The 14,652-nt window shown below is 48.2% G+C and overlaps 2 protein-coding genes across 3 annotated transcripts in view; one reads left to right on the top strand and one right to left on the bottom strand.

Moving 5' to 3' along the window:
• Positions 1–3,322, bottom strand: part of LOC118110024 (transcription initiation factor TFIID subunit 4) — a 14,055-nt gene extending 10,733 nt beyond the window's left edge. For both annotated transcript variants that reach the window (XM_035157566.2, XM_035157567.2), the window contains exons 1-3: positions 2,145–3,322; positions 1,582–1,748; positions 582–665 (exon numbers count right to left, since the gene is read on the bottom strand). In XM_035157566.2, the coding sequence (XP_035013457.1) occupies positions 582–665; positions 1,582–1,748; positions 2,145–3,288 (1,395 nt within the window). In that variant the 5' untranslated portion in view covers positions 3,289–3,322. The remainder of the gene's footprint in view (positions 1–581; positions 666–1,581; positions 1,749–2,144) is intronic.
• Positions 3,323–4,530: 1,208 nt separating this feature from the next.
• On the top strand, positions 4,531–10,903 carry lsm14aa (LSM14A mRNA processing body assembly factor a). The gene is made up of 9 exons (XM_035156826.2): positions 4,531–4,835; positions 5,763–5,926; positions 6,001–6,160; positions 7,031–7,369; positions 8,076–8,258; positions 8,356–8,530; positions 8,607–8,645; positions 8,918–9,152; positions 9,234–10,903. Exons 1-9 carry the CDS (start codon positions 4,715–4,717, stop codon positions 9,255–9,257), a joined length of 1,440 nt encoding a protein of 479 aa, XP_035012717.1. The 5' UTR covers positions 4,531–4,714; the 3' UTR covers positions 9,258–10,903.
• Positions 10,904–14,652: the final 3,749 nt, after the last annotated feature.

The following is a 14,652-nucleotide window of genomic DNA, read 5'->3' as shown; positions in this document are numbered from 1 at the left end:
GTTTGAAGAATCGGTCACCAGGTAGTTCAGTTGTATTGGATTTGGCTGCAACACTGTTTACACCCCCCCCCCCCTCCACCATAGTGCTGAGGAGATAATTAGGTAATGTTCATTTTTCAGTGAACTATCCCTTTAAGTCTTTAACGCGACGCTCATAACGTGAATAAACACAACCGGAGAGAGGGATGAAGCGAGTGGAGTTGCTGCGTTGTACGTGGAAACCCCGGGGGGGCGCGTCCTTGCATTGACTTTGTATGTAATCTCGACACGAGAGAAATGTGTGGTGCGTTCAGTGTCAACGCATCATATATATATTTGATATAACTTCAAATACATATTGTGATTATTATTAACTTTTACTTCTATTACGATTAATGAAGGTTTATCTTTTGCACCCCCCCCCCATCGTGATCTGACCCAGTCATAAACTCAAGAGGGAATCAAACAAACACAAAGTAAACTTCAAGTTCTGTACTTGTCCTAGTAACTTCTGCTGCGTGTTGTTGTTTGTTGCTAACGAACCAGAGGAGCCTGATGTGAACACACGCACTGACTCTGCAGCTGATTGGACAGAAACTCACCTGTACGGTGGTGGTGGAGGGAGACTGAACCATCCTGGTCGGAGCGGGTGCCGCCAGGCGGACGGTGTGAGGTGTGACAGGAGCCTGCAGACGACACGGAGGAACAGACCACGTCACAGACCAGATCATTGTAGTTCAACTGTTTCACACTTTAACTATCAAGCTACCTGCTGATGATTTTCTTCATCAACTGTTTCATGGTTTGGTTTATATTTTTATTTAATTTACACAAGTGATGATGAATGTCTCTTTTGTTCAATTAACAAAATGGGACTGAAAATCCAATTGAATGTTAATTGTTTCTTAATAAATCACAACATCATCTAACAGCACTTTACAGAGGAGACCCGACCAATCAGAAGCTGCTGTCAGACCCGCACTGAAGTCCGCACATGTTCCTGTATGTGAGAACAAGTGTCCTTGTGAGTCCATGTGAGGACACAGCAGGACAATGTCCTGAAGCTTCCCAGAGAGCGAGTGGACGTGTTGATGAGGTTTCTAACACGTGACGGACGTGAAACTGGAAGAACACAAACATCTCAGGATGAAGAAGAGGAGCCGTACACGTAGAAGACGAAGACGTCAACTTGGAAACACGAGGAGGTTCCAGATCTTTTGGTGATGAGGGCCGACGCCGGTGTGGATGAGCTGTAAACAACAACACTGATCTTTCCACAGCAGAGTTTATACGTCATGTCCGGCCTCCTGCTGCTCTACAGGCTCCGCCCCTGCTGCTCTACAGGCTCCGCCCCTCGCCTGATGTCCCCACATGTTCCTGTTGTTGTGATATGTGAATTCACATGTGGACCTTCACACTGACCCTCAATCTGCTGCTGCTTCACAGGACAAACACAAACTCTTCAGCATCATCAGGGCCGAACTCGTCTGAACTTCAGCGTTAATTCATACTAATTATTAACATCATAAAGAATGAATCAGACCAGCAGCCACTGAACTCAGTACCTGTGCAGATTCTGATTACGGTCAGTACCAGACGTACCGTGGTGGCGGTGCTGACCCGGATGGCGGCCCCAGCCGTCGGTGTGCCAGGTCTCTGGGTGATGTTGGCCACAGTCTGGGCCTGTTGGGTCTTGGCCTGAGCTTGAGCCAGGACCTGCTGAGGGACCATGACCAGCTGACCCGTCTCCGTCCGCACCAGAACCATACCTGAGAGAGGAGGAGACACGGGTCAGAAACCCAGCTGCTGTTCTTTATCATCATCACCCCGTTGTCAGTGATGGTGGACGTTCACTTCCTGTCACACTGGATATGAACTGGAGCTCTGATTGAAACAAACTATCTGTGAGTCGTTGCTTCTGATTCACTGATCAATTGATTTGTGTATAAAATGTACGTTTCGCTCATCATACGACTGGACCTTTGATCATCAACAGTTTCTGATCAATTCTCTGACAATGGATTGATTAATTGGTTTCCCTCCTTTGAGGAGTGAGGAGGAAGCTCGGGGTCGACAGGAAGTGACCCCGAGCTTCTGTCTCCACAGGGACCCGAGTGTGCTGTGACACCAGCGGTGACCCTCGGGTGAAGGTGCAGCACTCTCACCTGCAGGCATGGTGAAGCCGGGGGGCAGCTGGATGGTGGTCTGCTGCTGGGGCCGGACAGCCAGAGGAAGTTGAGGGGCAGCTGCCCGGGTCGAGCTCGCCACCATTGCGGGTCTCTGCTGCTGGAGGGAGGTGGCCATCACCGGGCCGCCCGGAGGCCTCACCACAGTCACCGCAGGCTGAGCCACCCCGTTCATGGCAGGTTTGACCCCTGTCAGGGTGATGGCAGCCGGACTGGACACGGTCTGGGTGATGGGGGACTGGACTGCAGAGGCGGTGCTGGTCAGGATGACGGTGTTTCCGGACACAGGCTGACTGGGCACCAGCATCTTGGCGTGCATCAGGGGGGTGCTGTGGTTCATCACCTGAGGGCTGGAGGCTGGGGGGGCGCCCTGGGTCACCACCTTAGGGTCCATCCCGTTCTGGGTGACGCTGGCCGCGGGGCCGGGGTGTCTCTGCAGGACCACGGTGGGAGCCGGTCCCGGGAAAGTGGGCTGAGAAGTCATGGGGTTGATGACCGCGGACCCCCCGGCACTGACAGCACTGATCACGGTGCTGCCTCCGGCCGGTGGCGCGACCGCGGGCGAGTTCACCAACTTTGCAGCTCCGCCGTTTCCGTTTAAACTGAGCAGAGCGGGAGATCCGCTCCGGGAACCGTCCGCCACCGGGACGGCGGAGGAGCTGGGAGCCGCGCTCGGAGCCAGGACAGCCGCCCGGTGGAAGCTAGCAGCGGCGGCGGGCGGAGTGGGCAAAGTTACGGGTCCCGGTCCGGGGGAAGCAGTCGGGGGAGCAGCTCCAACAGTTTGTAGCCCGGCTCCGGTGGTGATCACGGCCCCGGTAGCGACGGAGGAGGTAGAGGAGGAGAGGCTCGGACCGGAGAGCGGCTCGTTGGCGCCGGGTCCCTGGGTTAACCCCGCTTTCGGATGCCCTTGTTGCGGCTCAGCAGACCCCACTTGATCGCGCACTTTCCCTGAGAACTGAGCCGCGGCCGCCGGAGCTGCCTCCCGGTTCCCGTCGGAAAGCGAAGGGGCGGGAGTCTTTCTGTCGCCCAGCTGAGACTCGAGCGAACCCACCAGGTCGCTGACGGCTTTTTCATCCACCTCCGTGAAGAGCATGTCCTCCAGTGGGTCGGAGGCTCCCGCCATCTTTGATGTCGCTCCGTTGTGCAAATCGTATCTTAGAAGGTGCGCATGCGCCGAGGATCTGGCTGCTTTTCCAGCATAGAACCAGATCATATAGATAGAGACACACACACACACACACACACACACACACACACACACACACACACACACACACACACACACACACACACACACACACACACACACACACACACACACACACACACACACACACACACACACACACTTTCTGCAGATGAAGAATATCGACCGTAATGTTTTTCTAGATCAGACATAATAACATAAACCTATTAAAACCTGTGATGGAATTTCACAATTGACCCAGTGGAATTTCACAAGAATAGAAAAAGAAATACTACCTACAAGGCTGTGCAATATGAAGCTGAGGATACAGGTGGTGTAACTGTAACATAGAATGTTCACTATGTCTCAGGCACGTCCACCTCCATCCCCAGCACACAGCTGTTTGTTGGTGCCACAGCTTCCTACAATACACTGACCACCACAGACTGGTAAAACCTTCCTGTAGAGGGCGGCACTGTTGTCTGACCAGTCCAGTTTGTTTTTACATCTCCAGGACATTACAGCTGTCCTCCACTCCCCCCGTGAATCACAACAGGGGTGGGGGATCTCCTTCTGTGTCAGGACTCCACCAGCTCCTTGGTTTTTCTGATGTTTGTGTGTGTGTTCTGTGGTCTCGTACCAGGGGCCTGATGACTTTATCAACGGTTTTCTATTGTTGTCTCTTCTGTAAATTTGATCTAAGTTTATTTCTGATGAGTCTCAACTTCCTCTCACAACATTGCAAACATGATAGACTAATATACTTAAAAGTACCAGTGCAAAGATGTAATATACTCCATTAGAAGTAAAAGTCCTTCATTCAAAGGAACATTATAAGGAAACGATACTTTAATACTTTATTTATGAATCTGAATGAATGTGTGAGCTGCAGACGTCACCACATGATCATGCGAACGGTACTCGGTTACTTTCCCTCACAGTTATAACGGTACTCAGTTACTTTCCATCACAGTTATAACGGTACTCAGTTACTTTCCATCACAGTTATAACGGTACTCAGTTACTTTCCATCACAGTTATAACGGTACTCAGTTACTTTCCATCACAGTTATAACGGTACTCAGTTACTTTGTGTCCAGAGTACACGCGGCCTGTGTTTTTCTTCTGTCCTGCACACATCTAGGTGACGGCGCAGCGTAATCTCGCGAGAGTGTGAGTTCTCGTTAGCCCCCGCGCTCAGAAGCCTCTGATGGAGGAGGTGGCCATGTTGTAGCGACAGATAGAGAAGCTGAGCGGGATCACTACCCGAGACGTTCGGCTCTGAACCGGCCTTGTGAACCACACCATCCTCCGGGACCGTCCGTTCTGCTCCCCGTCACTGCGCCGGGCTACAGACGACACCATGAGCGGCGGGACGCCGTACCTGGGCAGCAAAATCAGCCTCATCTCGAAGGCCGCAATCCGCTATGAGGGGATCCTGTACACCATCGACACCGAGAACTCCACCGTCGCTCTGGCTAAAGGTGACGCTGCTCCCGGCGCCCAGCCCCGCTCCCAGCGGGGGGTACAGTCCGACCACGGTTCAGAATTAAAGGCTGAAAGAGAATCCGCTCCAAGCGGAGGAAGTTAATTTGTCCACAGGTTTGATTCAAAACACGTTAGCCAGGAGGCTAGGGCTAGCCTGCTAACGATAGCTAATATGCTAACAGCCGAAGCGGCACAGTGCGATGCGTCAGTCCCAGCAGAGAGAGCGATGGAGCGGGTCACTGAGGGGGGGGGAGCCGCCTGTGAGAGGCGCCATTCGGCTCAGTTTAACCCTCCTTTAATCACCTGTGGGCGGATTAACTCCGACCTGTGTCTGCTACATGAGTCAGCTAACGTTAGCATGGAGGCTAGCTGCAGCGGGTTTTAATGTTTTTCTGTCACCTGCTGCTCTGCATCCTGACGTGTCGTCACTCACCTGTTCGTGACGACAGAGCCGAGCAGCAGCTAGTGACGTAATGAGCACCCATGTGTTTAAACACGTGTTTAATGTGGTGACCACTGGTTTGTAAACCTCGGTGCAGCAGGTTCCTTCATCTGCTTTGATCTTCCACTTCTCAAAGTAACGACACTCATTAAAACCTAAAACGGACTCGTTGATAATCAATTCTAACACATTCATTCACAAGTTCCAGCTTGTAAACGTCACTGACTGGTTTTTCACACTTTCTCATGAACACACTTGAAGATTTAACCAAACATTTGCAATATTTTCAACACAAAACAATAAGTAGACTAATTGAGGAAATCGTTTGCAGTTTAATCATTAATAACAAAGTTTCCATTAAAATGTGTCTAATTCAGAATTCAATAATATTAAATCAGTTCAAAGGAGAACCGCTCAGTTAAGTGCTGTATTGCTGAAGTGTGCCCGGAGGTTTTAGACCTGTGACTCTGTTCGTTGTCAGTTCGTTCCTTTGGAACAGAGGACCGCCCCACAGACAGACCCATCCCTCCTCGAGATGACACCTTTGAGTACATCATCTTCAGAGGCAGCGACATCAAGGACCTGACGGTGTGCGAGCCACCGAAACAAACCAGTTCTCTCCCTCAGGACCCCGCCATCGTCCAGGTTCGTCTTCACCACACACGCGTGTCGTTCTCGTCTTTGTGTTTGTAGTTGAATGTCTCATGTCTCTCTCTCAGTCGTCCATGGGCTCCAGCTCCTCGTCCTCTGCTTCCGCCGCCCCGACCCCGTTCCAAGCAGCTGGTTCCTATGGACTCTTCAATCGGGCCCCAGTTCCTGCCTACAACCAGTTCAGCACCAGCCCCCTGGTTTCCCCTCAGTTTGGACCTGTTGGTGTCGGTAGGAACATGACTTTTGATCAATGTGTGTGTTGAGACGTGTTTTGTGATTTGTATTATTTTAACTGTGGGGAGAGCATGACATCCAAAGGTTCAGGGTCTGTCTGTGACTCTCGTACCACGTTAATCATGCCACAGAAAGTGGGGGGGGTTGATTCATGGCTTTCATCAGGCTGTCACTCTCCTCCTCTACAGCTGCACCACGCAAGTCTCACAGCTTCGATCTTAATGTTGTATCTGATACGTGACGCTGTGAATTTCATCATCACAGGAGACACGTTCAAGGCACATTTTAATGTCAGGTGTGAACAGATGAACTGAACACTTGTGATCAGATCCCAGGACAGATGTTAACACCAGGTGTGAACGGAGCCTCAGTTTTTGTTGAGTCGCCATTTGAGAGATGAGATGATGATCGGTTAACTCCTGCACGTGACACACAGACACACACACACAGACAGCTACAGATCAGATGGGTGTATTTACAGGAACACAGCCTCAGTCTCTTCCTGCTGTTCCTCTCACACAGGACAGTCAGTGGCGTTGTTTGACTTGAGCATAGCCTCGACACAGACTCAGTGTGACTCACGCTCTCTGGTAACTGAAGGTAAAAGTCTGCAGGAGTACGAGGGAATCACAGATCCGTGTGTGCTGTTGTTTTCTGACACTGAGGTCTCGCCCATCTACACTCTCGACCAATGGCGAGTCACTGTCGGCTGTCATATTATCAAATATTCCTCTGAAATTTGTGTTTAAAATTTAGGTTTGAACCAGCGGCCCACTCAATTTAGTCTAGAACTAATCGGCTCATGTGTTAACGCAGCTCATTGTAGTTTAATGAGAAGTGAACTAACACACATCTGTTGTCCAGGCCGCAACAGCCCCACCCTGGACCCTCTGAGGAAGAGCCCCACCTTAGAGCAGGTGATCCAGGCTGCTCCGTCGGCCCCGACCGCCGCCACCATCGCTCCGGCTCCTGGCCTGGGACGCAGGAGCCCCCCCCACACTCGCACGACTCCCCTCACTGCCGGGCAGAGCAGTCAGAAGGTCCAGCACCAGGATGGCGTCGACCCAAGGAGGGGTGAGACTGTCAGAGGAGGCCGCGGCAGCCAGGGCTGGTCTGTGCCCCGAACCATCTCCGCCTCTCACATCGCTGCTGTAGATAGGGCTCCCCCTGCAGGCCTGAGCCACTCTGTCTTTAGCCACTCAGGTGAGACGTCTGTGCTGCTGCTCCACTTTCACCTCCCACTAAGACTCATCAGATTTCACACATTCTCATGGAAATAAAAAGTTAATTTGAACAAACACAAAAAAGTTATTGTTTACACTATAATCCACATAACAGAGTGACGATAAGACTAAATAATGTCAGTGTCACCAGAGGGTCTGAGGTGAACCAGCTGATCAGTGAACACACTGACTTCACACTGACTTGCTGTACTGTGAGATTTATTGTTTAGACAAAACACAACTAAGAATAAAAGAGCACAAAAATATTTAAACATATTTATATTAATGTCTGTTTTCACCTAAAAAAAGATGTTTCATCTTTTAGTTGTTTTTATTACTAACTTCATTTTACATTTCTGTGCTCATGAACGAGGCGCAGATGAAACTCTAAAGTTTGATACTGTGAACAGAACCTCTGTGTTTTATTAAACACTGTGTTCATGTGTTGTCTGAGCAGACGCCAGGGGGCTGAACACACCGTCTGGTGCTGCCGCTCGCTTGTCTCTGAAGTGTTTCTCTGCTGAACGTGTCCTGATTGACACAAGTCGAGGCTATAAGTTCTCGCTACAGTCGAGCTTCACTATGTCTGGCATCGTTTTACTTTCCACTGTGTCGTCATGTGATCGTTTTGTTGTGCTCTTCCTCTTCAAACTTCTTTCTTTTGACGGATGTCACCTTTATTTCAGCACCTGCCGGAGCACCGGCTAACCGCCGCGGGCGAGGAGGCGGCCACCGCGGCAGAGGACGCTTCAATGTTCGCCGGGACGGACCCATGAAGTTTGAGAAAGACTTTGACTTTGAGAGCGCCAACGCCCAGTTCAACAAGGAGGAGATTGACCGAGAGTTTCAGAGCAAACTGAAGCTGAAAGGTATATATTTAATTTTTGTACCAAATTAAATCTGGTTCGACAGCGGACGGCTGCGTTCTGTCAGACGCATTAAGAGACCAAGTGTATTCACTCTCAGATGAGAAGACGGAGAAGTCAGAGAAGACAGTGAATGGCGAGGACAAAGGCGATTCCGGCGTGGAGACTCAGAACAGCGAGGTCAATGCTGATGAGGAGGGCGACCCGCTCGGCCCCAACTGCTACTACGACAAGTCCAAGTCGTTCTTCGACAACATCTCGTGTGACGACAGCAGGTACGAGTGTGTGAACAGTGGCGTGTGTTAACGGTCTTCACCACTGAACTCACTCAGATGTTTCTTCTTTCTTTAGGAAAGCAAACGACAAGTCTGGAGGCTCCGTGTTCCCACGGTGAGTGTTGGTCTTGTAATGTGACTCAATTTCGGCCAATGAAAAACTTACATTATCAGGCCGCTTGTCGTCTGTCAGGTAATTAGTTCGAAATGAATCCTTCAAAATAAAGTGTTTTCAACTGTTTGTTCTTTTACATTAGAGTGAATTCATTCTCTCTCTCTCTTTCTCTTTCTTTCTTTCTTTCTTTCTTATTTCTTTATTTTATTTTATTTATTTATTTATTTATTTATTTATTTATATATATATATATATATATATATCTCCTACAGGGAGCGGAGGCAGACCTGGGCGGAGGAGAGGCGAATGAATGCTGAAACATTTGGTATCCCTCTGCGTCGCGGTCGCGGAGGTTACCGTGGACGCGGCGGGATGGGTTTCCGTGGAGGTCGGGGGCGTCCTGTGAGCCGAGGGTCCTTCGGGCCCCCACAGGGCGTCGGCGGCTTCAGGGGAGGATACAGAGGAAACCAGGCGGGCCGGGAGTTTGCCGACTTGTCAGCATACAGGGTAAAGAATCTGTTTAAGTGGCTGAAGCACAGACATGTTTTTAAATCAGTTTGTAAAAGTGTGTTTTCTTTTCTCCTGCAGAAGGACAACAAAGTGTCTGCGTAGTCTCTGTGGACGAAGCTTCTACTCTGAGGTGGAACACTTGAAGATTGTCTACTAGTTGTATATTTGTCACCAGCACTGGGGTCGACTGCTCCAAAGCAACTTAACTCTGAATCTTTCAAAGGTGGAAACGACTACGATGCAGTTTATCACCGAAACCATTAAATCACAAACTCCAGATCTGTTCAAAAATGTCCTGAAATAATAATATTCAAGTTTCAGATGATGGTTTTGTTTTGGATAAATTTTCTGCCCCTGAACCTGTATTTGATCATTTGTTGTCCAGTGTGGTCACATGACTTCCTGTGACTCTCACTGATGTAGCTTTATTCTGTCGAGCACCAGGTCTCAGCTTTCTAATGTGTTTTTCTACCGTGTCCCTCACCGTCACGTCTCTTCGCCGCAGTGCTCGTGACTTTCGCCTGAAATCTTTTCACCCTTCACCTGCGTTTTGTTTTTTCTTTTTCCGTCGATCATAAGATGTTGACTTCTGTGTTTGACGCCATTGACGAGCTGAAAGTTAAATAATCTGTAATTTTCACAATCGGTCGATCGTCAATAAATGAGAGGTTCACATGTGACGCTGTAAATTCATTCGCTCCAGTTCTCCTTTCACGTTGCGGCTGCGTCAAGGAATAAAATCTGTATTTACACTGATCACATCAGTGAAATACTAAATGATTGATCGCCAGGAAATAACTTTTCAAGCAAAAACAGTGAAAAATCCTCTTATCACAAGATTTCCTATTTTTGTTACAAAATTAAATATTCTGTGGTTTGTGGATTTTTTACAGATTAAAGGATGTTTTGATTCATTGAAACATAACACATTAATCGATAAAGAATATTGATTAATATACATTATTTCTTTTTATTTCTGCATTTAATGTGTCATAAAGCAGAAAAACATTTATTCATATTTAAAGGCAAGTCATTTCACACAAATATACAACAGACAATGTGTTTTTCTACGTTTTCTAGATCTAAAGTAAGAAAATAACAGAACTGTCCCAAAAAAAGAGTTAACGTTTTCTTTTGTTCTTCCTTTGATGGAAAATTCAACTAAAACATCTTTCAGCTGAAAAAACCTTCATGCTTGTTATTTATGTATTTTTCTTTCAACTCTGACACATTGAATGTAGAACTATAAAGACACACTAACACTTTTCGCCTTCCCCATTAAACCATTCTCATCCCTGTAACCATAGAAACGGTCTGGTCTGTCTTGCGGCGTGATGTCACGTATGAGTGTTTGAGCGTAGCAAAAGTTTCTGAACAACATTCATGATTTTCATTTCTGAGTGAACGAAGGATCAGATGAATCGAGACGTAATAATCTGACGGGGAAGAAAGCGACGGACATGTTTCTGATAAAGACAAATGTTGTCATGGTAACTGACTCCTCCCACATAGAACAGGATAAAAACATGTACGTTGTTCTTTAAAGACAGAAATATTGTTCTTTTTAGTTTAAAATGTATAATGTTCATTTGTTTTATTGTTCCTGTGAAGACAAGTAAATTTACCTTTAATGACGTCACCGCTCAGGAAACAGCTGAGACTTTTATTCTGAAATGTTGAGGTGGAGCTGAATCTGTTTCCTGTCGCAGAAGTTTCTCCTTCACATTAAAGCTCTTAAAAAGACAAAAGTAAAGTTGTGTCCAGCTGTTGTTCACACAGATGTGTTTCCATGGAGATTGGAGAGTTGCAGCATCACAACAGACTTTTACTTTCTTAATGAATAAATCAAACATTTAGAATATAAAGTCTCAATTAAATGACAAGTTCATGGATTCTGTACAAAACTGGAAAAATTTAACGTGTGTTAAATTCTGTTAATGACGAGTAAAATGGATTTAGTTTTTAAAGGCTCATGCCGACATTTCATCTTCTAATGAGGACCTTATTATATTGTATTAGATTTTTAAAAGATTTATCATTCAGAATAATCAAGTGCATATTTTTCATATAGCTTAATTTTATATAAAAGTTGAAAAAGTGAAAGTTTGAATTGATGAGGTCGTTGTGATGCTTCACTTCTTTCATCATCTGGTTCTTTGAGCATCACAACAGACTTCAGTTCACAGGCCGAGCTGGATCAGCACCTGGGGCCCCTGGGGGCCTGAAAGCTGCAGGTTCCCTGTGACTCTACAGGCAGAGCTGGATCAGCACCTGGGGCCCCTGGGGGCCTGAAAGCTGCAGGTTCCCTGTGACTCTACAGGCAGAGCTGGATCAGCACCTGGGGCCCCTGGGGGCCTGAAAGCTGCAGGTTCCCTGTGACTCTACAGGCCGAGCTGGATCAGCACCTGGGGCCCCTGGGGGCCTGAAAGCTGCAGGTTCCCTGTGACTCTACAGGCAGAGCTGGATCAGCACCTGGGGCCCCTGGGGGCCTGAAAGCTGCAGGTTCCCTGTGACTCTACAGGCAGAGCTGGATCAGCACCTGGGGCCCCTGGGGGCCTGAAAGCTGCAGGTTCCCTGTGACTCTACAGGCCGAGCTGGATCAGCACCTGGGGCCCCTGGGGGCCTGAAAGCTGCAGGTTCCCTGTGACTCTACAGGCCGAGCTGGATCAGCACCTGGGGCCCCTGGGGGCCTGAAAGCTGCAGGTTCCCTGTGACTCTACAGGCAGAGCTGGATCAGCACCTGGGGCCCCTGGGGGCTGAAACGCAGTTCCCTGTGACTCTACAGGCCGAGCTGATCAGCACCTGGGGCCCTGGGGCCTGAAGCTGCAGGTTCCTGACTCACAGCAGACGATCAGCCCCGGGGCCTGGCTGGTCCTGACTCTACACGAGGATCACACCTGGGGCCTGGGGGCTGAAAGCTGCAGGTTCCTGTGACTCTACAGGCAGCTGGATCAGCACCTGGGGCCCCTGGGGGCCTGAAAGCTGCAGGTTCCCTGTGACTCTACAGGCAGAGCTGGATCAGCACCTGGGGCCCTGGGGCCTGAAGCTGCAGGTTCCCTGACTCTACAGGCAGAGCTGATCAGCTGCCCTGGGCTGCAGGTTCCTGACTCTACAGGCAGGCTGATCAACGAGCCTGGGGGGGAAGCGCAGGTTCCCTGTGACTCTACAGAAGGCATCCCTGGGGCCCTGGGGGGCTTTCCTGGACTAAGGCAGAGCTGGATCAGCACCTGGGGCCCCTGGGGGCCTGAAAGCTGCAGGTTCCCTGTGACTCTACAGGCAGAGCTGGATCAGCACCTGGGGCCCCTGGGGGCCTGAAAGCTGCAGGTTCCCTGTGACTCTTCATTTCTCTGTTTCATCAAACTAAAAGCTGCTGTCACAAGGTAAATCTGTAAACTATCTTTCCCCCAAATACAAATCAGGTTTCAACTGATTGAAAAATTCTAACAAAAATATACATATACTGTATAATTTTACATATTCTGAACCCCAGATGCTGAGGTTCAAATAGTAATGACTAGTGCATCTGAACACTAATAAACCACGAACCTGGCGGACACAGAGAAGTCGATCAAACTTGAGTCTCTAGAGCAGCCATTCCCAAACTTAAGAATGCCGCGGCCCAATTTGAAAACTGAAAGATTTGTGCGGCCCACCCACACCTTTAATCACAACTATATGATCTACACACAGGACAAGAATCAACTATTACCATACCATACGTTGACTTTAAAGCAAATACTGTGAGGAACATTGGCAGTTTGTTGAAAAAAATCCTGAATATATGGATGTATGAGTTTGATTATGATATTGAAGCACAGGACTAGAATCAACTATTACCATACATATTGTAAGCTATTTTATTTAGTGGCTTTATTATGGAAGGTTGGTGTGTAGTTCCTGTTATAAGCAGGGTGTTGTTTGGGGCTCTTGTTTTGAAGGGGTTCTAACGGAAGTGGTGTTGTCCCGATTCAATAACATCTGTCATGTCCTTTTTCGGCTGATGCCTTAAAGTATAAGAGAGCAAAACGCTCGGCTCCAATATTATTCATTTTATAGCAAAAATAATTGTATATGAACGTAGGCATATGCAGTGCAAGTACACCCCCCAAAAAACGCTCGCTATCACATAAACTGACATTAACACTGGATTTCCTCTGGTCTGACACCTCAAGCAGTTTATCTCCATATACTTGATACTGAATCACATATCGCGTGAAGTGACATCGTGTCACCTGTAACTCACACACACACACACACACACACTCACACACTCACACACACACACACACACACACACTCTCACACACACACACACTCACACACACACACACACACTCACACACACTCACACACACACACACACACACACACACACACACACACACACACACACACACACTCACACACACACACACACACACACACACACACACACACACACTCACACACACACACACTCACACACACACACTCACACACACACACACACTCACACACACACACACACACACACACACACTCACACACACACACACACTCACACACACACACACACACACACACACACACACACTCACACACACACACACACACACACACACACACACACACACACACACACACACACACACTCACACACACACACACACAAACCCTCACCTGTGATTCCCCCGCTAATGATGCGTTCAGGTGTTAATGTGACGGTCAGCAAACACAATGACACCTGCTCTATAGGTCAGATAAAATAAGAACAACGTGGAATTTAAATCTCATGTCTTTGTTTCATGACCTGTGATGATTACTTTTTTTTTTAAATCAATCATACATTTTTTGTGGTAATCAACACTTACTTACAAATCTGAAACTTTTGTATCTATTTATTTTCTGATGACCTGTCACGGCCCAGCTGCAGTGGCTTCGCGGCCCACCAGGGGGCGCGGCCCACACGTTGGGAAGGACTGCTGTAGAGGAACTGTTCACCAGGTTCCTGGAGGTTTCACCTGCGGAGGGATCATCACCGGACCAGCCTCCTCGACCCCGGGCCACACAGCCCCCGACGGCCGCCGGGCCTGCGCATCTCCCGAGGGGGGGGGGGCAGCGGGCACGCGAGTGAGCTGCGCCGTGCGTGAAGGCGCGTGTTGCTCCAACCTGCTGCTCAAGGAACGAGACAGTTTTGAGAATATAAGAAGTAGAAAGTACAGAAATATGTGTTCAAATGTAGCGAGTAAAAGTAAAAAGTTGTCAGGGAAATAAATACTCAAGTAGAGTACAGATATGTGAAAAATATAATAAGTACAGGAACGAAGTATTTGTACTTCGTTACTTCCCACCTCGGCCTGGAGCAGGTTAGCTGACAAACAGATTAATAAACAGATAAACACAAAAGATCTAAACTCCAGTAAAGAACAGATTCCTGTGACATGTACTCAAGTACAGCTACTAAGTATTTGTACTAAGTATTTGTACTAAGTTACTTCCACGGCTGCAGAAACTACAG

Source organism: Hippoglossus stenolepis, chromosome 5 (assembly GCF_022539355.2).
Source record: "Hippoglossus stenolepis isolate QCI-W04-F060 chromosome 5, HSTE1.2, whole genome shotgun sequence".
NCBI classification, from domain to species: Eukaryota; Metazoa; Chordata; class Actinopteri; order Pleuronectiformes; family Pleuronectidae; genus Hippoglossus; species Hippoglossus stenolepis.
This window is presented reverse-complemented; position numbering and strand designations above follow the sequence as displayed.